A 25616-nucleotide genomic window follows, 5' to 3' on the forward strand; every position below is an offset into this window, starting at 1 on the left:
CTGACACTCACTGACCCTGACTCACTTACCCTGACTCACTGACCCTCACTCACTGACTCTCACTCACTGATTCTCACTCACTGACCCTCACTCACTGACGCTCACTCCCTGACCCTCCCTCACTGACCCTCACTCCCTGACCCTCACTGACCCTCACTCACTGACCCTCACTCACTGTCCCTCACTCACTGACCCTCACTCACTGACCCTCACTGACCCTCACTCACTGACCCTCACTGACCCTCACTCACTGACCCTCACTCACTGACCCTCACTCACTGACACTCAGTGACCCTGACTCACTGACCCTCACTCACTGACCCTCACTCACTGACCCTCACTCACTGACCCTCACTCACTGCCCCTCATTCACTGACCCTGACTCACTGACCCTCACTCACTGACCCTCACTCACTGACAGCCACTCACTGACCCTCAATCACTGACAGTCAGTCACTGACCGTCACTCACTGACCCTCACTCACTGACCCTCACTCACTGACCCGCACTCCCTGACCCTCACTCACTGACCCTCACTCACTGACACTTACTCACTGACCCTCACTCACTGACGCTCACTCCCTGACCCTCCCTCACTGACCCTCACTCACTGACCCTCACTCACTGACCCTCACTGATACTCACTCACTGACCCTCACTCACTGACCCTCACTGACCCTCGCTCACTGACCCTCACTCACTGACCCTCACTCACTGACCCTCACTCACTGACACTCACTCACTGACCCTCACTCACTGACCCTCACTCCCTGACCCTCCCTCACTGACCCTCACTCACTGACCCTCACTCACTGACCCTCACTGATACTCACTCACTGACCCTCACTCACTGACCCTCACTGACCCTCACTGACCCACACTCACTGACCCTCACTCCCTGACCCTCACTGACCCTCACTCACTGACCCTCACTCACTGACCCGCACTAACCCGCACTCACTGACCCTCACTCACTGACCCTCACTGACCCTCACTCACTGACCCTCACTCACTGACCCGCAATAACCCTCACTCACTGACCCTCACTCACTGACCCTCACTCACTGACCCTCACACACTGACCCTCACTCCCTGACCCTCACTCACTGACCCTCACTCACTGACCCCCACTCACTGACCCTCACTCACTGACTCTCACTCACTGACCCTCACTCACTGACCCTCACTCACTGACCCTCACTCACTGACAGTCACTCACTGACTCTCACTCACTGACCCTCACTCACTGACCCTCACTCACTGACCCTCACTCACTGACCCTCACTGACCCTCACTCACTGACCCTCACTCACTGACACTCTCTCACTGACCATCACTCACTGACCCTCACTCACTGACCCTCACTCACTGACTCTCACTCACTGACCATCACTCACTGACCCTCACTCACTGACCCTCACTCACTGACCCTCACTCACTGACCCTCACTCACTGACCCTCACTCACTGACACTCACTCACTGACACTCACTCCCTGACACTCACTCACTGACCCTCACTCACTGACCCTCACTCACTGTCCCTTACTCACTGACCCTCACTCACTGACCCTCACTGACCCTCACTCACTGACACTCACTCACTGACCCTCACTCACTGACTCTCACTGTCCCTCATTGACCCTCCCTCACTGACCCTCACTCACTGACCCTCACTCACTGACTCTCACTCACTGACCCTCACTCACTGACCCTCACTCACGACCCTCACTCACTGACCCTCATTCACTGACCCTCACTCACTGACCCTCACTCACTGACCCTCACACACTGACCCTCACTCCCTGACCCTCACTCACTGACCCTCACTCACTGACCCCCACTCACTGACCCTCACTCACTGACTCTCACTCACTGATCCACATTGACCCTCACTGACCCTCACTCACTGACACTCACTCACTGACCCTCACTCCCGAACACTCATTCACTGACCCTCACTCCCTGACCCTCACTCACTGACTCTCACTCACTGACCCTCACTCACTGACTCTCACTCACTGACCCTCACTCACTGACTCTCACTCACTGACTCTCACTCACTGACCCTCACTCACTGACCCTCACTCACTGACCCTCGCTCACTGACCCTCACTCACTGACCCTCACTCACTGACACTCACCCACTGACCATCACTCACTGACCCTCACTCACTGACACTCACTGACCCTGACTCACGTACCCTGACTCACTGACCCTCACTCACTGACTCTCACTCACTGACTCTCACTCACTGACCCTCACTCACTGACACTCACTCACTGACCCTCACTCCCTGACCCTCACTGACCCTCACTCACTGACCCTCACTCACTGTCCCTCACTCACTGACCCTCACTCACTGACCCTCACTGACCCTCACTCACTGACCCTCACTCACTGACCCTCACTCACTGACCCTCACTCACTGACACTCAGTGACCCTGACTCACTGACCCTCACTCACTGACCCTCACTCACTGACCCTCACTCACTGACCCTCACTCACTGCCCCTCATTCACTGACCCTGACTCACTGACCCTCACTCACTGACCCTCACTCACTGACAGCCACTCACTGACCCTCAATCACTGACAGTCAGTCACTGACCGTCACTCACTGACCCTCACTCACTGACCCTCACTCACTGACCCGCACTCCCTGACCCTCACTCACTGACCCTCACTCACTGACACTCACTCACTGACCCTCACTCACTGACCCTCACTCCCTGACCCTCCCTCACTGACCCTCACTCACTGACCCTCACTCACTGACCCTCACTGATACTCACTCACTGACCCTCACTCACTGACCCTCACTGACCCTCGCTCACTGACCCTCACTCACTGACCCTCACTCACTGACCCTCACTCACTGACACTCACTCACTGACCCTCACTCACTGACCCTCACTCCCTGACCCTCCCTCACTGACCCTCACTCACTGACCCTCACTCACTGACCCTCACTGATACTCACTCACTGACCCTCACTCACTGACCCTCACTGACCCTCACTGACCCACACTCACTGACCCTCACTCCCTGACCCTCACTGACCCTCACTCACTGACCCTCACTCACTGACCCGCACTAACCCGCACTCACTGACCCTCACTCACTGACCCTCACTGACCCTCACTCACTGACCCTCACTCACTGACCCGCAATAACCCTCACTCACTGACCCTCACTCACTGACCCTCACTCACTGACCCTCACACACTGACCCTCACTCCCTGACCCTCACTCACTGACCCTCACTCACTGACCCCCACTCACTGACCCTCACTCACTGACTCTCACTCACTGACCCTCACTCACTGACCCTCACTCACTGACCCTCACTCACTGACAGTCACTCACTGACTCTCACTCACTGACCCTCACTCACTGACCCTCACTCACTGACCCTCACTCACTGACCCTCACTGACCCTCACTCACTGACCCTCACTCACTGACACTCTCTCACTGACCATCACTCACTGACCCTCACTCACTGACCCTCACTCACTGACTCTCACTCACTGACCATCACTCACTGACCCTCACTCACTGACCCTCACTCACTGACCCTCACTCACTGACCCTCACTCACTGACCCTCACTCACTGACACTCACTCACTGACACTCACTCCCTGACACTCACTCACTGACCCTCACTCACTGACCCTCACTCACTGTCCCTTACTCACTGACCCTCACTCACTGACCCTCACTGACCCTCACTCACTGACACTCACTCACTGACCCTCACTCACTGACTCTCACTGTCCCTCATTGACCCTCCCTCACTGACCCTCACTCACTGACCCTCACTCACTGACTCTCACTCACTGACCCTCACTCACTGACCCTCACTCACGACCCTCACTCACTGACCCTCATTCACTGACCCTCACTCACTGACCCTCACTCACTGACCCTCACACACTGACCCTCACTCCCTGACCCTCACTCACTGACCCTCACTCACTGACCCCCACTCACTGACCCTCACTCACTGACTCTCACTCACTGACCCTCACTCACTGACCCTCACTCACTGACCCTCACTCACTGACAGTCACTCACTGACTCTCACTCACTGACCCTCACTCACTGACCCTCACTCACTGACCCTCACTGATACTCACTCACTGACCCTCACTCACTGACCCTCACTGACCCTCACTGACCCTCGCTCACTGACCCTCACTCACTGACCCTCACTGATACTCACTCACTGACCCACACTCACTGACCCTCACTCCCTGACTCTCACTGACACTCACTGACCCTCACTCACTGACCCTGACTCACTGACCCGCACTAACCCGCACTCACTGACCCTCACTCACTGACCCTCACTCACTGACCCTCACTGACCCTCACTCACTGACCCGCACTAACCCTCACTCACTGACCCTCACTCACTGACCCTCACTCACTGACCCTCACACACTGACCCTCACTCCCTGACCCTCACTCACTGACCCTCACTCACTGACCCCCACTCACTGACCCTCACTCACTGACTCTCACTCACTGACCCTCACTCACTGACCCTCACTCATTGACCCTCACTCACTGACAGTCACTCACTGACCCTCACTCACTGACCCTCACTCACTGACTCTCACTCACTAACCCTCACTCACTGACCCTCACTCACTGACACTCACTCACTGACACTCACTCCCTGACACTCACTCACTGACCCTCACTCACTGACCCTCACTCACTGTCCCTCACTCACTGACCCTCACTCACTGAGCCTCACTGACCCTCACTCACTGACCCTCACTCACTGACCCTCACTCACTGACTCTCACTGTCCCTCATTGACCCTCCCTCACTGACCCTCACTCACTGACCCTCACTCACTGACTCTCACTCACTGACCCTCACTCACTGACACTCACTCACTGACCCTCACTCACTGACTCTCACTGTCCCTCATTGACACTCCCTCACTGACCCTCACTCACTGACCCTCACTCACTGACTCTCACTCACTGACCCTCACTCACTGACCCTCACTCACGACCCTCACTCACTGACCCTCATTCACTGACTCTCACTGTCCCTCATTGACCCTCACTCACTGACCCTCACTCACTGACTCTCACTGACCCTCACTCACTGACCCTCACTGGAAATATTGAGTCTGGCTGGATCAGACTGCTGGAATTAGATTGAATCCACCATTGATGGGTAATGTAAATTTCAGAAGAGCTATCGTTGTTCCTGATTTTCTGAAAAAGCGTTTCCTTCTGCAACCTCTGGTTGTTCTCAACCATGGTAAATCTCTGCCATCTAGTTACTGATCTTTGACACACTGGAATCAGTTTTTCCCTTATAAAAACTGTTCAACATTTTGAATGTCCCGATTAAATCTGTTCTTCACCTCCTCTACCATCAGGGAACAGAGCTCCACTTCTCCAGACTCTCCAGATTATTGTATTTCCTCAATTCTGTATCCATTCCGGTAAATCTCTTGTGTCGACTTTATAATTTTTTGGGGGGGGCAGGGGGGAATGGTGCCACAGTGATTCTGTAATTAGTGCTGGGTTACTAATCGATAACCCCAGGCTAATGCTCAGGTGACATGTGTTCAAATCCTACCACAGCAGCTGGTGGCATTTAAATTCAATTAAAAGTCAGTCTCTGTAATGGTGATCCATGAAACTGGCATTGATTGTCATTGTAATGACTCAGGAAGCCCGACTGGAAAGGAACAAAGTTTATTGCAAAGTAAAAGCATTTCCATGGTGTACACACACTAGTCCCTGCCTGGACTACTGTTCAGCAGGCCCAGTCCTGGGCCTGCCTTATAAAAGGCTTAGGTAATGAGTTCCAGCTGGGCAGGCCACTGCCTGTTACCAGGGACACTGATACTCACTGAGCCCCACAGGGAGATCAGTCAGTGATTCCCCATGGACCTTGTGGGTGTTAGCACAGTTGTAAAAAACCCATCCAGTTCACTGATGCCCTTAAGGGAAAGAAATCTGCCAAACTTGCTTGGAGTTGCCTACATGTGACTCCCACTGCAGTGGGCTAGCAAGCCGCTCAGTTCAAGGATAATTAGGGATGGGCAACAAGTGCTGGTCCATCCAGGGACATCCACATCCCGTGAAAGGAAAAAAAGGTTGGATCATAAATACCAAAACAATCATTCTGCCCTGTTTTTTTTTGTAGCTTTTAATGTAACTGATAGAACATAGAACATAGAACATTACAGCGCAGAACAGGCCCTTCGGCCCACGATGTTGCACCGACCAGTTAAAAAAAAAAAAAAAAAACTGTGACCCTCCAACCTAAACCAATTTCTTTTCGTCCATGAACCTATCTACGGATCTCTTAAACGCCCCCAAACTAGGCGCATTTACTACTGATGCTGGCAGGGCATTCCAATCCCTCACCACCCTCTGGGTAAAGAACCTACCCCTGACATCGGTTCTATAACTACCCCCCCTCAATTTAAAGCCATGCCCCCTCGTGCTGGATTTCTCCATCAGAGGAAAAAGGCTATCACTATCCACCCTATCTAAACCTCTAATCATCTTATATGTTTCAATAAGATCCCCTCTTAGCCGCCGCCTTTCCAGCGAAAACAATCCCAAATCCCTCAGCCTCTCCTCATAGGATCTCCCCTCCATACCAGGCAACATCCTGGTAAACCTCCTCTGCACCCTCTCCAAAGCCTCCACATCCTTCCTGTAATGTGGGGACCAGAACTGCACACAGTACTCCAAGTGCGGCCGCACCAGAGTTGTGTACAGTTGCAACATAACGCTACGACTCCTAAATTCAATCCCCCTACCAATAAACGCCAAGACACCATATGCCTTCTTAACAACCTTATCTACTTGATTCCCAACTTTCAGGGATCTATGCACACATACACCTAGATCCCTCTGCTCCTCCACACTATTCAAAGTCCTCCCGTTAGCCCTATACTCAACACATCTGTTATTCCTACCAAAGTGAATTACCTCACACTTCTCCGCATTAAACTCCATCCGCCACCTCTCGGCCCAACTTTGCAACCTGTCTAAGTCTTCCTGCAAACTAGGACACCCTTCCTCACTGTCTACCACACCACCGACTTTGGTGTCATCAGCAAATTTGCTAATCCACCCAACTATACCCTCATCCAGATCATTAATAAATATTACAAACAGCAGTGGCCCCAAAACAGATCCCTGAGGTACACCACTTGTAACCGCACTCCATGATGAATATTTACTATCAACCACCACCCTCTGTTTCCTATCCGCTAGCCAATTCCTGATCCAATTTCCTAGATCACCCCCAATCCCATACATCTGCATTTTCTGCAGAAGCCTACCATGGTGAACCTTATCAAACGCCTTACTAAAATCCATATATACCACGTCCACTGCCTTGCCCCCATCCACCTCCTTGGTCACTTTCTCAAAAAACTCAATAAGGTTAGTAAGGCACGACCTACCTGCCACAAAACCATGCTGACTATCACCTATCAATTCATTACTCTCCAAATAACTATAAATCCTATCCCTTATAATTTTTTCCAACATCTTGCCGACAACAGAAGTGAGACTCACCGGTCTATAATTCCCGGGGAAGTCTCTGTTCCCCTTCTTAAACAATGGGACAACATTCGCTAACCTCCAATCTTCTGGTACTATACCAGAGGCCAACGACGACCTGAAGATCAGAGCCAGAGGCTCTGCAATCACTTCTCTTGCCTCCCAGAGAATCCTTGGATAAATCCCATCCGGACCAGGGGATTTATCTATTTTCAGACCCTCCAGAATATCCTGCACATCCTCCTTATCAACTGTAATACTGTCTATTCTACTCCCTTGCAACCCAGTGTCCTCCTCAGCTATATTCATGTCCCCTTGCGTGAACACCGAAGAGAAATATTGGTTCAATGCTTCACCAATCTCCTCCGGTTCCACACATAACTTCCCTCTGCCATCTATAACTGGCCCTAAACTTGCCCTAACCAACCTTCTGTTCTTGACATACCTATAGAACGCCTTAGGATTCTCTTTAACCCTATCCGCCAAAGTCTTCTCATGTCCCCTTTTAGCCCTTCTAAGCTCGCTCTTCAACTCCCTCTTAGCCAATCTAAAGCTTTCTAGTGCACTACCCGAGTGCTCACGTCTCATCCGAACATAAGCCTCCTTTTTCTTTTTAACCAACAAAGAAACTTTTTTGGTGCACCACGGTTCCCTAGCCCTACCAATTCCTCCTTGCCTGACAGGGACATACCTATCACAGACTCGCAGTAGCTGCTCCTTGAAAAAACTCCACATGTCGGACGTTCCCAGTCCCTGTAATCTCCTAGTCCAACCTATGTTTCCTAATTCTCTCCTAATAGCCTCATAATTACCCTTCCCCCAGCTAAAACCACTGGCCCGAGGTTCATGCCTATCCCTTTCCATCACTAAGGTGAACGTAACCGAATTGTGGTCACTATCACCAAAATGCACACCAACTTCCAAGTCTAGCACCTGGTCTGGCTCATTTCCCAGCACCAGATCCAATATAGCCTCACCTCTAGTTGGCCTGTCTACATACTGAGTCAAAAAACCTTCCTGGACGCTTTGAACAAAAACTGACCCCTCTAACGAGCTAGAGCTATAACAATTCCAGTCAATATTAGTCAAGTTAAAATCCCCCATAACAATTGCCCTATTACTTTCACTCCTAAGCAGGATTGACTCCGCAATCCTTTCCTCAACCTCTCTAGAACTTTTAGGAGGTCTATAAAAGACTCCCAACAGGGTGACCTCTCCTCTCCTATTTCTAATCTCCGCCCATACTACCTCAACAGATAAGTCCTCATCAAACCTCCTCTCTGACACTGTGATACAATCTCTGACCAATAATGCTACCCCTCCCCCTCTTCTACCTCCTTCCCTACTTCGACTAAAACATTTGAACCCCGGGACCTGCAGCATCCATTCCTGCCCCTGCTCTATCCATGTCTCTGAAATAGCCACAACATCGAAGTCCCAGGTACTGATCCACGCTGCAAGTTCACCCACTTTATTGCGAATACTCCTGGCATTGAAGTATACACATTTCAAACCCTGCTCCACCCCACCTCTGCAATGCCGTGCATTGCAGTCCCCATCCATGCATCCCTCACTTTCAGCCCCACTACTCAGGATCCCTCCCCCCCCCCGAATCAGTTTAAACCTCCCTGCATGGCCTTAGCAAATTTACCCCCCAGGATATTGGTCCCCTTCTGATTAAGGTGTAGACCATCCTTCTCATAGAGGTCACACCTTCCCCAGTACGAGCCCCAATTGCTTAAGTACCTGAACCCCTCCCTCCTGCACCATCCCTTCAGCCATGAATTCAAACCTTCCCTCTCCCTATTCCTCTCTAAACTATCCCGTGGTACAGGCAAGAGTCCAGAGATAACCACTCTGTCAGTCTTGGCCTTTAGTTTCCACCCCAACTCCATAAATCCCTGCCTAATATCCCCTTCCCCTATCCTCCCTATGTCGTGTGTCCCCACATGTACAATAACTTGTGGTTTATCTCCCTCCCCCCTAAGAGTCCTGAATACCCTGTCAGACACATCCCGGACCCCAGCCCCTGGTAGGCAACACACCAACCCTGAGTCCCTACCTTTAGTTCCGACCCTCCTATCTGTCCCCTTAATTGTGGAGTCCCCAATCACAAGGCCCAGTCTTTTACAGCCCCTAACCACCTGAGCTTTCTCACTCGGCTCACCCCCAGAGATCTGCTCTCTATGCTCAGTTGATTCCTCCTCAACTGTAGCCTCCAGCACCGAAAACCTATTATGGAGGGGAACCGCCCCAGGGGATTGTCTTCCCGATTGCTTCTTACCCCTCCTCCTGGCATTGACCCAAGCCTCATTTCTAGGAGTTACTATTTCTCTATAACTCCTATCAACTTCCACCTCCGCCTCCCGAATTATGCGGAGTTCCTCTACCTCCCCCTCCAGCTCCTTTACACGCTCCTCCAGAAGCTGCAATCTAATGCACTTCTTACAACTAAAATCTCCTGAAACACTACTGGATTTCCTCACCACATACATCCCACAGGAGATGCAGCATACTGCCTGAACTGCCATCCCTGAAGCCATTACCAGCAAGAAAAAAAGAAAACAAAAAACAAAAAAAAAAACTTCCCCAACTGTCACTCTCCACTGCAGCCCGAGCAGCACTCCCTCACTGAGACACCAACTGTCACTCTCTACTGCAGCCCGAGCAACACTCCCTCACTGAGACACCAACTGTCACTCTCTACTGCAGCCCGAGCAACACTCCCTCACTGAGACACCAACTGTCACTCTCTACTGCAGCCCGAGCAGCACTCCCTCACTGAGACACCAACTGTCACACTCTACTGCAGCCCGAGCAACACTCCCTCACATGATGTCTTGTAAGCAATGATCACTCTGGGCCTTTTCACCCCAACAGTCCTCATCACACCATCTTAAGACAGGATCAGCAATAGTGCTGTACAACAGACAGCCTAGATTCTGGCAAACGGAGGTAGGCAGTACAACACCTTGTTATTCTCATTAATTGAAAGTGAAACCAGCTTGGCAAAGCCACAAGGAAGCTGGAAATTCTGTTTCTGGTTACACCCCCTCATGGATATATTTGCCGACTGATAGACACCATCCACAGAGCACTGAGGAGAGAGGTTTGTGTCACTGGACTGCACGAGGAACATCAAAGATCAAAGCAAGATGAAGTTGTTCTCTGGAATTTTCATCATTGGTGCTCTAGTGACTGGAGGTGAGACTTTTTATTCAATAGTTCACTTAGTGATCACTTCCATGTTAATTATTTTCATGAAATAAAGTGGCACAATTATATATGTGAATGATATTCTGTTCCCATATGGAGAGTGTTTTAAAGCAATGCTTATTATACGAATGATATGTTGGAGCTTTTGCAACTTATTCATTGGAAATGGCTGTTGTTGGTAAGCCTGGCATTTGTTACCCAACCCTAATAGATCTTGAGAAGGTGGCAGTGAGCATTTCTATTCAATTGTTGTAGTCTATGTGGTGTAAGTGCACCCAGAGTCCTGCCAGGAAGGAGATTCCAGAATTCTGAGCCAGTGGCAATGAAGGAACAGTTTGTATAGTTCCAAGTCAGGTGGATTGGAGGGGAAGCTCCAGGTGGTGATGTTCGCATGTACCTGCTGACTGTGATGACTTCAGCCAGACTAATGAGGTTGGCTTGCTAGAACTACCTGATGAGTCCATCCTGACTGTCTGCCCCTCTACCGTGGCTACATTCGCGGCCAGGTGTCCCTGGAGAGGGAGCATGCGGTGTCCACGGGTGCAGTTGACGCCTTCCGCGACCGCTGGGCACCGCAGGGGCTGGGGTGTATTATCGACCCTGATATTCACGTTTTGGTTTGACGTTTTAAGTTTCCTTTCGACTTTGTTTTTGGTTCGGGCTGTTTCCCCTTCCTTTTGGGGAGCTGCCCCTTTTAATTTGTCCCTAAGTTAATTTGAGTTTGTTTATTTGGTTGGTATCAAAACAGATACCCGATGAGTCCATCCTGACTGTCTGCCCCTCTACCGTGGCTATATTCACGGCCAGGTGTCCGTAGAGAGGGAGCATGCGGTGTCCACGGGCGCAGTTGTCGCCTTCCGCACCCGCTGGGCACCGCAGGGGCTGGGGGGCATTATAAAACCCGATAATCATATTTTAATTTGATGTTTTAAGTTTCCTTTCGACTTTGTTTTTGGTTCGGGCTGTTCCCCCCTTCCTTTTGGGGAGCCGCCCCTTTTACTTTGTCCCTAAGTTAATTTGAGTTCGTTTACTTGATTGGTGCCGAAAGAGCTACCTGATGAGTCCTAATTGATGGTTAAATCAGGGAGTCTCATGGTCCCTATTTAAAGCAGGTGTGTCAGACTCCCAGACTTCATTCAGCAGGGAGCAACTGGAGAGCTGGCTGTGTACAGATGTGTGGTGTAAATAAAGTAACTTGGTAACGGGACTTTTGCCTCTGTGGAGTTATTACAGTGGCGACAATGAAAAAGGAGTGACTTGAAGGAACTTGCTGAATCACCGCACATATTGAGGGTAAGCCATTGTTGAGAAAACATGCTGCTGTTTGGGAAGTTGGACTCTTCTGACCCCGCAGTGGAGGATTGGGCCCAATATGTGGAAAGGCTGAAGTATTTCTTCAGGGCAAACGACACAGCCTCAGATGAGAAGCAAAGGGCTATCCTGCTGACTGTGTGTGGACCAGCAGCTTTTGTACTTATGCACAGTTTAACTTTCCCAGAGGCACCGGACACAAAATCTTTCCAAGTCAAACTTAGTTCAAGAATATTATGCCTAAACCAACCCTGATCCTGCGGAGGTACCATTTTTACTCCACATTTAGAGAAGCGGGGGAGTCGATCACCAGTTTCCTAACAAGACTAAGACGTCTGGCAGAGGCTTGTGAATTTGGGAGGACACTAAATGAAATGCTCCGAGACCAATTGGTGTGCGGAATTAACGATATGACTATGCAGAAACACCTGTTGGCGGAGGCCCAGCTGGACCGTAAACAGGCATTACAGCTGACCTTGTCGTTAGAAAAAGCGGCAAGAGGAACGCATGAGCTCTAAGGTATCCCGATGGAGGTAGAGGCCATCACGAGGGAGACTGGGTTTGGGGATTACCACTATGGGGCAGGCCACTACATAGCGGTCCTCTGGAAGGATTCGGATACGTGGGTGCCTAAGTCCGCCTATAGAACCGCACCTAGACAAGGTCAGGTTAACCCAGAGCAGTTCCTGTAGAGCTCCGCCCGACATGACATTGCTATGGTTGCTAGTGTCAAGAGGCACAGAGAAAAAACAAGTCTCCAAAAGCAACATGGCCAAAAAGAACACATAGGCCGAGGGACAGGAGGATGCACAACTTGGAAGTTCCCTCTATCTCTGATGAGGAATAGCTACTGTGCGTAGCGATGACAAAATCAGAACCCATCAAATTGTCAGTGAGACTGAATGGACGCTCAATTTTAATGGAGGCCCACACAGGTGCAGCCATATCAGTCATAGAGGAGACCGTGTTTAACAAGATACGCACTGGACTCCAACCCTTAGCCCTGACCAAAACTTTGGCAAGGCTGAGGGCCTATACGCGGGAATCACTGAAAGTGATGGGTACAACCCCTGTGCCAGTTGCTTATGGGAAACAATTAGTTAGGCTCCCATTAATGGTAGTGGAAGGTTCGGGACCGAGCCTACTAGGGCGAAATTGGCTAAAAGAGGTCCAGCTAGATTGGACAAAGATCTTCCAGTTGGGAAATGGTCGCCTGAGTGAGGCCCTGAACAAATATCCGGAGTTTTTCGGGAAGGCCTGGGAACAATCAAAGGAGTAAAGGCAAAATTGCATGTCGACCCAGAGGCTGTCCCAAAGTTTTGCAAAGCCCGACCGGTACCGTTTACATTAAGGGAAAAGATCGATGCGGAGATCAAAAGATTGCAGCACAAAGGAATAATAAAACTGGTCTAGTTCGCGGAATGGGCAGCACCTGTGGTTCCTACCTTAAAGCCGGACGGCTCGGTGCGCCTTTGTGGTGATTACAAATAGACGATAAATCGTTACTCAGCTAGACAAACACCCAATCCCCAGGATCGAGGACCTATACGCAAAGTTGGCAGGAGGACTCCTATTCACAAAACTGGACATGAGCCATGTACACCTGCAACTACGGCTGGACGAGGATTCGCAAAAATTCACCACAATAAATACGCTGAAAGGCCTCTTCCAGTATAAAAGATTATCTTTCGGGGTATCGTCAGCTTGTTCCAAAGGACCATGGAGAGCATCCTACAAGGGTTACCACAGGTTGCAATTTACCTAGATGATGTCCTCATTACGGGTTGAAATGGGGAAAAACATAAAGATGGGGACATAACACACAAAATGGCTGCCTGGCACATAAAAAGTCACCTGGGAAAGAGACATTAAACAGGCACTGACTTTTAGTGCAGACAGCTACTTGACATTAAAACATGAAGGACAGACAGTTATTTAAAGTTAAACATGCAGGAATCAGATACTGCAGGAAGCCAGCCAGGGCTTTAGGCACTTTAAGCTAAGGACAATAGGGTCTGATAAAGAGATTAGCCACAGATGGGAACGGGAATACATAAATGCAGGAAAACCAATTACTGTATGAATAGACCGAAACTAAGTCATTGATAGGGAAAATGTACCCATTCTATGAAACAATGCGATGTTAAAAGCCTATGTCTGGCTGTAACGATGTGTTAACTATCGATCCGACTCGACTGTAATGATGTGTTAAATGGCTAATATACGGACTATCCATTGTCTGAAAAGTACAAAAACGAACCACTCCTATTGTATCATTGAGAGAAGGTAGCTGCCTAATGTACTGCGGAGTGCCAGTGCCTTTTCGCCATGAAGCTTCGTTAAATAAAACTGTATTGTTGAAACATCCAAGTCTGACTCCGGTGGTTTTCCCACAACCAGGTAAAACAAGGGCGGAACATCTGCAGAACTTGGAGGAAGTTCTCAGCAGACTTAGAACATAGAACAGTACAGCACAGAACAGGCCCTTCGGCCCACGATGTTGTGCCGAGCTTTATCTGAAACCAAGATCAAGCTATCCCACTCCCTATCATCCTGGTGTGCTCCATGTGCCTATCCAATAACCGCTTAAATGTTCCTAAAGTGTCTGACTCCACTATCACTGCAGGCAGTCCATTCCACACCCCAACCACTCTCTGCATAAAGAACCTACCTCTGATATCCTTCCTATATCTCCCACCATGAACCCTATAGTTATGCCCCCTTGTAATAGCTCCATCCACCCGAGGAAATAGTCTTTGAACTTTCACTCTATCTATCCCCTTCATCATTTTATAAACCTCTATTAAGTCTCCCCTCAGCCTCCTCCGCTCCAGAGAGAACAGCCCTAGCTCCCTCAACCTTTCCTCATAAGACCTACCCTCCAAACCAGGCAGCATCCTGGTAAATCTCTGCACTCTTTCCAGCGCTTCCACATCCTTCTTATAGTGAGGTGACCAGAACTGCACACAATATTCCAAATGTGGTCTCACCAAGGTCCTGTACAGTTGCAGCATAACCCCACGGCTCTTAAACTCCAACCCCCTGTTAATAAAAGCTAACACACTATAGGCCTTCTTCACAGCTCTATCCACTTGAGTGGCAACCTTTATAGATCTGTGGATATGAACCTCAAGATCTCTCTGTTCCTCCACAGTCTTCAGAACCCTACCTTTGACCCTGTAATCCACATTTAAATTAGCCCTACCAAAATGAATCACCTCAGATTTATCAGGGTTAAACACCATTTGCCATTTTTCAGCCCAGCTTTGCATCCTATCAATGTCTCTTTGCAGCCTACAACAGCCCTCCACCTCATCCACTACTCCACCAATCTTGGTGTCATCAGCAAATTTACTGATCCACCCTTCAGCCCCCTCCTCTAAGTCATTAATAAAAATCACAAAGAGCAGAGGACCAAGCACTGATCCCTGCGGCACACCGCTAGCAACCTGCCTCCAATCCAAAAATTTTCCATCCACCACCACCCTCTGTCTTCGATCAGACAGCCAGTTACCTATCCAATCGGCCAACTTTCCCTCTATCCCACACCTCCTCACTTTCATCATAAGCCGACCAAGGGGGACCTTATCAAACGCCTTACTAAAATCCATGTATATGACATCAACTGCCCTACCTTCATCAACACACTTAGTTACCTCCTCAAAAAATTCTATCAAATTTGTGAGGCACGACTTGCCCTTCACGAATCCGTGCTGACTATCCCGGATTAATCCGCATCTTTCTAAATGGTCGTAAATCCTATCTCTAAGGACCTTTTCCATCAATTTACCAACCACCGAAGTAAGACTAACCGGTCTATAATTACCAGGGTCATTTCTATTCCCTTTCTTAAACAGAGGAACAACATTCGCCATTCTCCAGTCTTCTGGCACCACCCCGTGGACAGCGAGGACCCAAAGATCAAAGCCAAAGGCTCTGCAATCTCTTCCCTTGCCTCCCAAAGAATCCTAGGATACATTTCATCAGGCCCAGGGGACTTATCGACCTTCAGTTTATTCAAAACTGCCAGGACATCCTCCCTCCGAACATCTATTTCCTCCAGCCTATTAGCCTGTAACACCTTCTCTTCCTCAAAAACATGGCCCCTCTCCTTGGTGAACACTGAAGAAAAGTATTCATTCATCACCTCGCCTATCTCTACTGACTCCATACACAAGTTCCCTCTACTGTCCTTGACCAGCCCTAACCTCACCCTGGTCATTCTTTTATTCCTCACATAAGAGTAAAAAGCCTCGGGGTGTTCCTTGATCCGACCCACCAAGGAATTCTCGTGTCCCCTCCTAGCTCTCCTAAGCCCCTTTTTCAGCTCATTCCTTGCTAACTTGTAACCCTCAATCGAGCCATCTGAACCTTGTTTCCTCATCCCTACATAAGCTTCCCTCTTCCTTTTCAAAAGACATTCTACCTCTTTCGTGAACCATGGTTCCCTCACTCGGCCATTTCCTCCCTGCCTGACAGCGACATACCTATCAAGGACATCCAGTATTTGTTCCTTGAAAAAGTTCCACTTTTCATTAGTTCCTTTCTCTGACAGTTTCTGTTCCAAACCTATGCCCCCTAATTCTTGCCTAATCGCATCATAATTACCTCTCCCCCAATTGTAAACCTTGCCCTGCCGTACGGCCCTATCCCTCTCCATTGCAATAACAAAAGACACCGATTGTGGTCGGTGCAGACTCGATGGGCCGAATGGCCTCTTTCTGCACTGTAGGGTTTCTATGATTCTATGATTCTATACTACAAACAACAGAGGCCCCAGCACAGATCCCTGCAGAACACCACTAGCTACAGATCTCCATTCTGCAAAACAACCTTCCACCCCTACTCTCTGTCTTTTATGACCAAGCCAGTTCTGTATCCATCTCGCTAACCCACCCCAAATCCCACGTGATTTTAGTCTTTGTACCAGTCTGCCTTTTGGGATCTTGTCAAAAGCCTTACTTAAGTCCATATAAACTACATTCGTAGCCCTTCCCTCATTAATTTACTTTGTCACCTCTTCAATCTTGGGCTAATGCCCGCTTAATTCAGGCTCAGGCTGGGTGATTAGGATGTACTTCTCTGTAGTCTGAAAGGGGTCCAGTCCTGCAGTAACTAAATTCCCTTCCTACTATAATTGTCCTTGTCCGAGAGTTTGGTGGTCCAACCCAGAGTAACTTAAAATCACTTCCAATTGGGACCATCCAGGGACACCTGAACTGTTGGGTAAACTGTACCGCAACCACAGGCAAATCACTAGTGATGCTTTAATTTATATCACAGTTTTATTGGTTTTCGCTATATCTACTCACAAAGAATTAAAGCTCAAATCTACTTATGCTTAGTTTGGTCAATGTATGTATAGAACATAGAACAGTACAGCACAGTACAGGCCCTTTGGCCCTCGATGTTGTGCCGAGCTTTGTCCGAAACCAAGATCAAGCTATCCCACTCCCTATCATTCTGGTGTGCTCCATGTGCCTATCCAATAACTGCTTGAAAGTCCCTAAAGTGTCCGACTTTATGTATGTACCTGTTGATGTACATACGTAGAGGCTGGAGGAGGTTACAGAGATAGAGAAGGATGTAGGGGCCGGAGGAAGTTACAGAGATAGGGAGGGTTTTAGCGGCTGGAGGAGGTTACAGAGATAGGGAAGGTTATGGGGCTGGAGGAGGTTACAGAGATAGGGGGGGTTGTAGGGGCTGGAGGAGGTTACAGAGATAGGGAGGGTTTAAGGGGCTGGAGGAGGTTACAGAGATATGGAGGGTTTAAGGGGCTGGAGGAGGTTACAGAGACAGGGAGTGTCATCGAAGCTCAAGGAGGTTACAGAGATCGGGAAGGGGTAAGACCATGGACAGATTTTAAAACAATGACGTGAATTCAAAATTACCACACAACAAAGTTGTATGATTGGACTGGAATAGGTATGAGGGGCTGAATGGACTCTTAGCCTGCTCAATGGCTGATTCTAATCATGGTTCAGGATACAGGAGAGCAGCAGTGCCTCTAGTGGAAATAACCAGTAACTGCAGCATCATTGGGATCTGTTCAGACAGAGAATTGTTCTTATCGCTGATTACACAGCATTTTCAATGGTGCGAAACAGCTTAGAAAACGAAGTACAAATGAGCATAGTGCCCACACTCGAGTCAGATGAAAAAAGGTGAGAGGAGGCCTGGGTAGAGCGACAGCACCACGATGGGTGGTATTTCTGTCAAATATGCATTACTGGTGAAGGACACCAACATGGGGAAGATTGCCTTTAATGGTGGGTGTTGCATGAACAAACTGTCTTCAGGAGGACAAGGCAGAAACCAGGCTGCACGGTCCTCCCAGTCTGTAATTGAATACAATTTCATGGTTCAATTTTCACAGATGGAAAATTGCAAGAGCTTCTCATTAAAGGTTGTGGGAAATGTTTTGGAACTCTGTCCTTTAATGCTGGTGCATTCTCAGTGGAAAGAGTTGATAGATGCTGCCAATCAGTGCAAAAGATAAGTCTGAAGCATTTGCAAAAACCTTCAGCCAGAAGTGCCAAGTGGATGATCCATCTCGGCCTCCGTTCCCAGCATTACGGATGTCAGCCTTCAGCCAATTCAATTCACTCCATGTAATATCAAGAAACCCACGCAGACACGGAGTCTACACATTCTCCCCATGTCTGGTGGGTTTCCTCCAGGTGCTCTGGTTTCCTCCCCCAGTCCGAAAGACATACTGGTTAGGTGCATTTACCATGCTAAACTGCCTCTCAGTGTGCCTAGTCGGAGTGTGGCGACTAGGGGATTTTCACAGTAACTTCATTGCAGTGTTAATGTAAGCCTACTTGTGACTAATAAAGAATATTAAAAAAACAACTGGATACTGCCAGGACTATGGACCCTAACAATTTTCCGGAAATATACTGAAGACTTGCATTCCAGAACTTGCTGTGCCCCGAGCCAAGTTGTTTCAGTAAAGCTGTAACACTGGCATCTAATGGGCAAAGTGGAAAATTGCCCAGGTATGCCCTGTACACAAGAAAAAGGACCAACCTGGACAATTACCATGCAATCAGTCTACTCTCGATCATCAGTAAAGTAATGGAAGGGTTCATCAACAGCGCTATAAAGTGGCACTTACTCAGCAATAACTTGCTAATGGATGCTCAGTTTGGGTTCCGCCAAGGTCATTCGGCTCCTGACTTCATTACAGACTTGGTTCAAACATAGACAAAAGAGCTGAACGCCAGAGGTGAGGTGAGAGTGACTGCCCTTGACATTGAGGCAGCATTTGACCGAGTATGGCATCAAGGAGCCCACACAAAACTGGAGTCAATGGAAATCAGGGGGACAACACTCCACCGATTGGAGTCATACCTGGCACAAAGGAAGACGGTCGTGGTGGTTGGAGGTCAATCATCTCAGCTCCGGGACATCACAGCAGGAGATCCTCAGGGTAGTGTCCCAGGCCCGACCATCTTCAGCTGCTTCATCAATTACCTTCCTTCCAGCATAAGGTCAGAAGTGGTGATGTTTGCAGATGATTGCACAATGTTCAGCACCATTCACGACTCCTCAGATACTAAAGCAGTTCATGTCCAAATGCAGCAAGACCTGGACAATGTCCAGGCTTGTGCTGACAAGTGGCAAGTAACATTCGCACCAAACAAGTGCCAGGAAATGACCATCTCCAACAAGAGAGGATCTGACCATCGCCCCTTGGCATTCAATGGTATTACCATTGTTAAATCCCCCACTATCAACATTCTTTGACCAGCAACTGAATTGGACTAGCCATATAAATACTGTGTTTATAAGAACAGGTCAAAGTATAGGAATCCTGCAGCAAGTAACTCACCTCCTGACCCCCAAAGCCCGTCCATTATCCATAGGGCACAAGTCAGGAGTGGATGAGTGCATTCATCCTTGTCTGGATGACCACAGTTCCAACAACACTCAAGAAGCTCAACACCATCCAGGACAAAGCAGCCCCTTGATTGGCACCCCTTCCACAAGCATTCACTCCCTCCACCACCAATGCACAGTGGCAGCCCTGTGCACCATCTACAAGATGCACTGCAGGAACTCACCAAGTTCCTTAGGCATAAGCTTCCAAATCCATGACCACCACCATCTAATAGGACAAGAGCAGCAGATACCTGGGAACACCACCACCTAGGGGTTGTAGCCACTCACCATCCTGACTTGGAAATTTATCAGCCGTTCCTTCACTGTTGCTGGGTCACCCTAACAGCAACTGTGGGTGTACCTACACCTCAGGGGCTGCAGTGGTTCAAGAAGGCAGCTCACCAACACCTTCTCAAGGGGGCAATTAGAGATGGGTAATAAATGGTGGCCTAGCCAACAACTCCAAAATGCTGCAAAATGAATAAAAAGATTTGCCTGAAACCCCATCTCCACTGAACACCCAACTTTCCTGAACCCCCAACTCCCCTGAACCTCAATCTCTTCTGAACTTCCAACTCTCCTCCTCCTCTCCTGAACCTCCAACTTTCCTGCCCGCACTCCTGACACTCCTGCCCACACTGATGAACCCCCACATCTTTCTGAATTCTCATCCCTAAAGCTCACACCCCACTCATTAATTCTAACCATTCCTGAACCCCCAAATCTCCCCTCCCTCCACTCCACTACAGTTATACAAAGCCCAGTTTAGATCACACCGGGAGTCACTGTGAACAGTTCTGGGCCTCACACCTCAGGAAGGATATATTGACCTTGGAGAGAGTGCTGTGTATATTTAACTGAATGACACCGGGATTCCTTGGGTAAAATCACTGGGAGAGATTACACAAAATGGAGTTTCATTCCCCAAAATTTAGGATGTTAAGGGATGCAGTTTTCAAGTCTCTAAGGGAAATTTTGAGGGGCAGATAGAGAGAAACGATTCCTTCTGGTTGGGGAGTCGAGGACTGGGGGCCAGAGTTTAAAAATTAGAGGCAGATCTTTCGGAGTGAAATTAAGAAACACTTTGATATACAAACAATAAATGATGTTTGCTCAATGTTAATTTGAAATCACAGATTGATTGGATCTTTGTGAGCCAATGATGTTAAAGGATCAATTGGGGCGGCACGGTAGCACAGTGGTTAGCACGGCTGCTTCACAGCTCCAGGGACCTGGGTTCGATTCCTGGCTTGGGTCACTGTCTGTGTGGAGTTTGCACATTCTCCTCGTGTCTGCGTGGGTTTCCTCCGGGTGCTCCGGTTTCCTCCCACAGTCCAAAGATGTGCGGGTTAGGTTGATTGGCCATTCTAAATTGCCCTTAGTGTCCTGAGATGTGTAGGTTAGAGGGATTAGTGGGTAAATATGTAGGGATATGGGGCTAGGGCCTGGGTGGGATTGTGGTCGGTGCAGACTCGATGGGCCGAATGGCCTCTTTCTGTACTGTAGGGTTTCTATGATTTCCATGATTTCTATATGGAGTTAGGTCACAGATCAGCATTACCTCACTGAACAGTGGAACAGATTCAAGGGGCTGAATGGCCTTCCCTTGTCCTGTGCCACTATTTGTTGCACATCTTCCCCTACACCCTGTTTCAGGCTCAAACGTAGAGACACTACCCTCTGCATCACACAACCCTTCACTCCAGGACACTGCTGGGAGCTAAACCCTGGATAAAAACCACAGGGATCTTTCAAAATAAAAACTTTCAACCTTTTTTGTTCATTTGATCGACATTTGTTGGAGATCTGGGAGAGAAAAGTCCTATTTGACCAATAGTTAATGAACATCCAATTGGAGGAAATAAATAGTGTTTGTTTTCCGATTGGCCATGGGGAGGAGGTGTGGCACTGTGATTGGTCAGTTAAGTGGCCAATGGGAGGAGTTTAGGGGTGGGGCAATTGGACAAAGACCTTCATGTGATGCCATGTCCAGGAATACATCCAGTTGGTGTTGAAAGTGGTAGAAGAGGTTAAAAAAAATGTTCCAGACTTGTTTGTCAGCACCTAATGCACACGAAACAATTCTCAAAATCTTCATATAGAACATAGAACAGTACAGCACAGAACAGGCCCTTCGGCCCACGATGTTGTGCAGAGCTTTATCTGAAACCAAGATCAAGCTATCCCACTCCCTATCATCCTGGTGTGCTCCATGTGCCTATCCAATAACCGCTTAAATGTTCCTAAAGTGTCTGACTCCACTATCACTGCAGGCAGTCCATTCCACACCCCAACCACTCTCTGCGTAAAGAACCTACCTCTGATATCCGTCCTGTATCTCCCACCACGAACCCTATAGTTATGCCCCCTTGTAGTAGCTCCATCCACCCGAGGAAATAGTCTTTGAACGTTCACTCTATCTATCCCCTTCATCATTTTATACACCTCTATTAAGTCTCCCCTCAGCCTCCTCCGCTCCAGAGAGAACAGCCCTCACTCCCTCAACCTTTCCTCATATGACCTACCCTCCAAACCAGGCAGCATCCTGGTAAATCTCCTCTGCACTCTTTCCAGCGCTTCCACATCCTTCTTATAGTGAGGTGACCAGAACTGCACACAATATTCCAAATGTGATCTCACCAAGGTCCTGTACAGTTGCAGCATAACCCCACGGCTCTTAAACTCCAACCCCCTGTTAATAAAAGCTAACACACTATAGGCCTTCTTCACAGCTCTATCCACTTGACTGGCAACCTTTAGAGATCTGTGGATATGGACCCCAAGATCTCTCTGTTCCTCCACAGTCTTCAGAACCCTACCTTTGACCCTGTAATCCACATTTAAATTTGTCCTACCAAAATGAATCACCTCACATTTATCAGGGTTAAACTCCATTTGCCATTTTTCAGCCCAGCTTTGCATCCTATCAATGTCTCTTTGCAGCCTACAACAGCCCTCCACCTCATCCACTACTCCACCAATCTTGTTGTCATCAGCAAATTTACTGATCCACCCTTCAGCCCCCTCCTCTAAGTCATTAATAAAAATCACAACGAGCAGAGGACCAAGCACTGATCCCTGCGGCACACCGCTAGCAACCTGCCTCCAATCCGAAAATTTTCCATCGACCACCACCCTCTGTCTTCGGTCAGACAGCCAGTTACCTATCCAATCGGCCAACTTTCCCTCTATCCCACACCTCCTCACTTTCATCATAAGCCGACCATGGGGGACCTTATCAAACGCCTTACTAAAATCCATGTATATGACATCAACTGCCCTACCTTCATCAACACACTTAGTTACCTCCTCAAAAACTTCTATCAAATTTGTGAGGCACGACTTGCCCTTCACGAATCCGTGCTGACTATCTCGGATTAATCCGCATCTTTCTAAATGGTCGTAAATCCCATCCCTAAGGACCCTTTCCATCAATTTACCAACCACCGAAGTAAGACTAACCGGTCTATAATTACCAGGGTCATTTCTATTCCCTTTCTTAAACAGAGGAACAACATTCGCCATTCTCCAGTCCTCTGGCACCATCCCCGTGGACAGCGAGGACCCAAAGATCAACGCCAAAGGCTCTGCAATCTCATCCCTTGCCTCCCACAGAATCCTAGGATACATTTCATCAGGCCCAGGGGACTTATCGACCTTCAGTTTATTCAAAACTGCCAAGACATCCTCCCTCCGAACATCTATTTCCTCCAGCCTATTAGCCTGTAACACCTTCTCTTCCTCAAAAACATGGCCCCTCTCCTTGGTGAACACTGAAGAAAAGTATTCATTCATCACCTCGCCTATCTCTACTGACTCCATACACAAGTTCCCACTACTGTCCTTGACCGGCCCTAACCTCACCCTGGTCATTCTTTTATTCCTCACATAAGAGTAAAAAGCCTTGGGGTTTTCCTTGATCCGACCCGCCAAGGACTTCTTATGTCCCCTCCTAGCTCTCCTAAGCCCCTTTTTCAGCTCATTCCTTGCTAACTTGTAACCCTCAATCGAGCCATCTGAACCTTGTTTCCTCATCCCTACATAAGCTTCCCTCTTCCTTTTCACAAGACATTCCACCTCTTTTGTGAACCATGGTTCCCTCACTCGGCCATTTCCTCCCTGCCTGACAGGAACATACCTATCAAGGACATCCAGTATTTGTTCCTTGAAAAAGTTCCACTTTTCATTAGTTCCTTTCTCTGACAGTTTCTGTTCCCAACTTATGCCCCCTAATTCTTGCCTAATCGCATCATAATTACCCCTCCCCCAATTGTAAACCTTGCCCTGCCGTACGGCCCTATCCCTCTCCATTGCAATAACAAAAGACACCGAATTGTGGTCACTATCTCCAAATTGCTCTCCCACAACCAAATCTAACACTTGGCCTGGTTCATTTCCCAGTACCAAATCCAATGTGGCCTCACCTCTCGTCGGCCCATCCACATATTGTGTCAGGAAACCCTCCCGCACACACTGCACAAAAACTGCCCCATCCAAACTATTTGACCTACAAAGGTTCCAATCAATATTTGGAAAGTTAAAGTCCCCCATGACAACTACCCTGTGACCCCCACACATATCCATAATCTGCTTAGCAATTTCTTCCTCCACATCTCTATTACTATTTGGGGGCCGATAGTAAACTCCTAGCAACGTGACCGCTCCTTTCCTATTTCTAACTTCAGCCCATATTACCTCAGTGTGCAGATCCCCCACGAAGTGCCTTTCCGCAGCCGTTAAACTATCCTTGATTAACAATGCCACTCCTCCACCTCTTTTACCAGCTTCCCTACACTTAGTGAAACATCTATACCCCGGAACGTCCAACAACCATTCCTGTCCTTGTTCTACCCACGTCTCCGTAATGGCCACAACATCGTAGTCCCAAGTACCAGTCCACGCCCCAAGTTCATCTACCTTGTTCCGGATGCTCCTTGCATTGAAGTAGACACACTTCAACCCACCTTCCTGTCTACCAGTACCCACCCTTGACCCTGATACCTTCCCCAATACCTCACCACCCTCACTGACTTCTGGACTACAACTCCCTTTCCCACTCCCCTGACAAATTAGTTTAAACCCCCCTGAAGAGCCGTAACAAATTTCCCTCCGAGGATATTGGTGCCCCTCTGGTTCAGGTGCACCCCGTCATTGCAAACATTTTTTATCTTTACCAGTCTTTTCTTCCAGGTTGCTTCATGGTCTCCCTGCCATATTAGCCTTTGGTCACCTGGGGGTGCCATTGCTTTGTTGCTATTGGTCGATTTAGCTGGAGAGGAGTGCCATCTACTGGCTGAAATACTTCAATGCAGGAACCAGACTCCTGAGTTTATCGTTTTTCATTGTTTCATGGGACATGGATGTTGCCCATCCCTTATTGTCCTTGAGAGCACTTAGCAGGTGTAATAATCTTACCAAGGCCAGTCTTCCGTCACCATCACCCTTTACATGGCCTGAAGATAGAAACATAGAAACATAGAAAAACTACAGCACAAACAGGCCCTTCGGCCCACAAGTTGTGCCGAACACATTCCTACCTTCTCGACCTACCTATAACCCTCCATCCTATTAAGCTCCATGTACTCATCCAGGAGTCTCTTAAAAGACCCTATTGAGTTCGCCTCCACCACCACTGACGGCA

The 25616-nt window shown here is 48.7% G+C and overlaps 1 protein-coding gene across 1 annotated transcript in view; it reads left to right on the forward strand.

The window, feature by feature from the left end:
• Positions 1-10629: 10629 nt before the first annotated feature.
• The window catches only part of LOC144508744 (uncharacterized), a 43853-nt gene continuing 28866 nt past the window's right edge, over positions 10630-25616 (forward strand). The window contains exon 1 of the mRNA XM_078237053.1: positions 10630-10765. Within this exon, the coding sequence (XP_078093179.1) occupies positions 10717-10765 (49 nt within the window). The 5' untranslated portion in view covers positions 10630-10716. The remainder of the gene's footprint in view (positions 10766-25616) is intronic.

This window comes from Mustelus asterias, chromosome 20 (genome assembly GCF_964213995.1).
Source record: "Mustelus asterias chromosome 20, sMusAst1.hap1.1, whole genome shotgun sequence".
Classification (NCBI taxonomy): domain Eukaryota; kingdom Metazoa; phylum Chordata; class Chondrichthyes; order Carcharhiniformes; family Triakidae; genus Mustelus; species Mustelus asterias.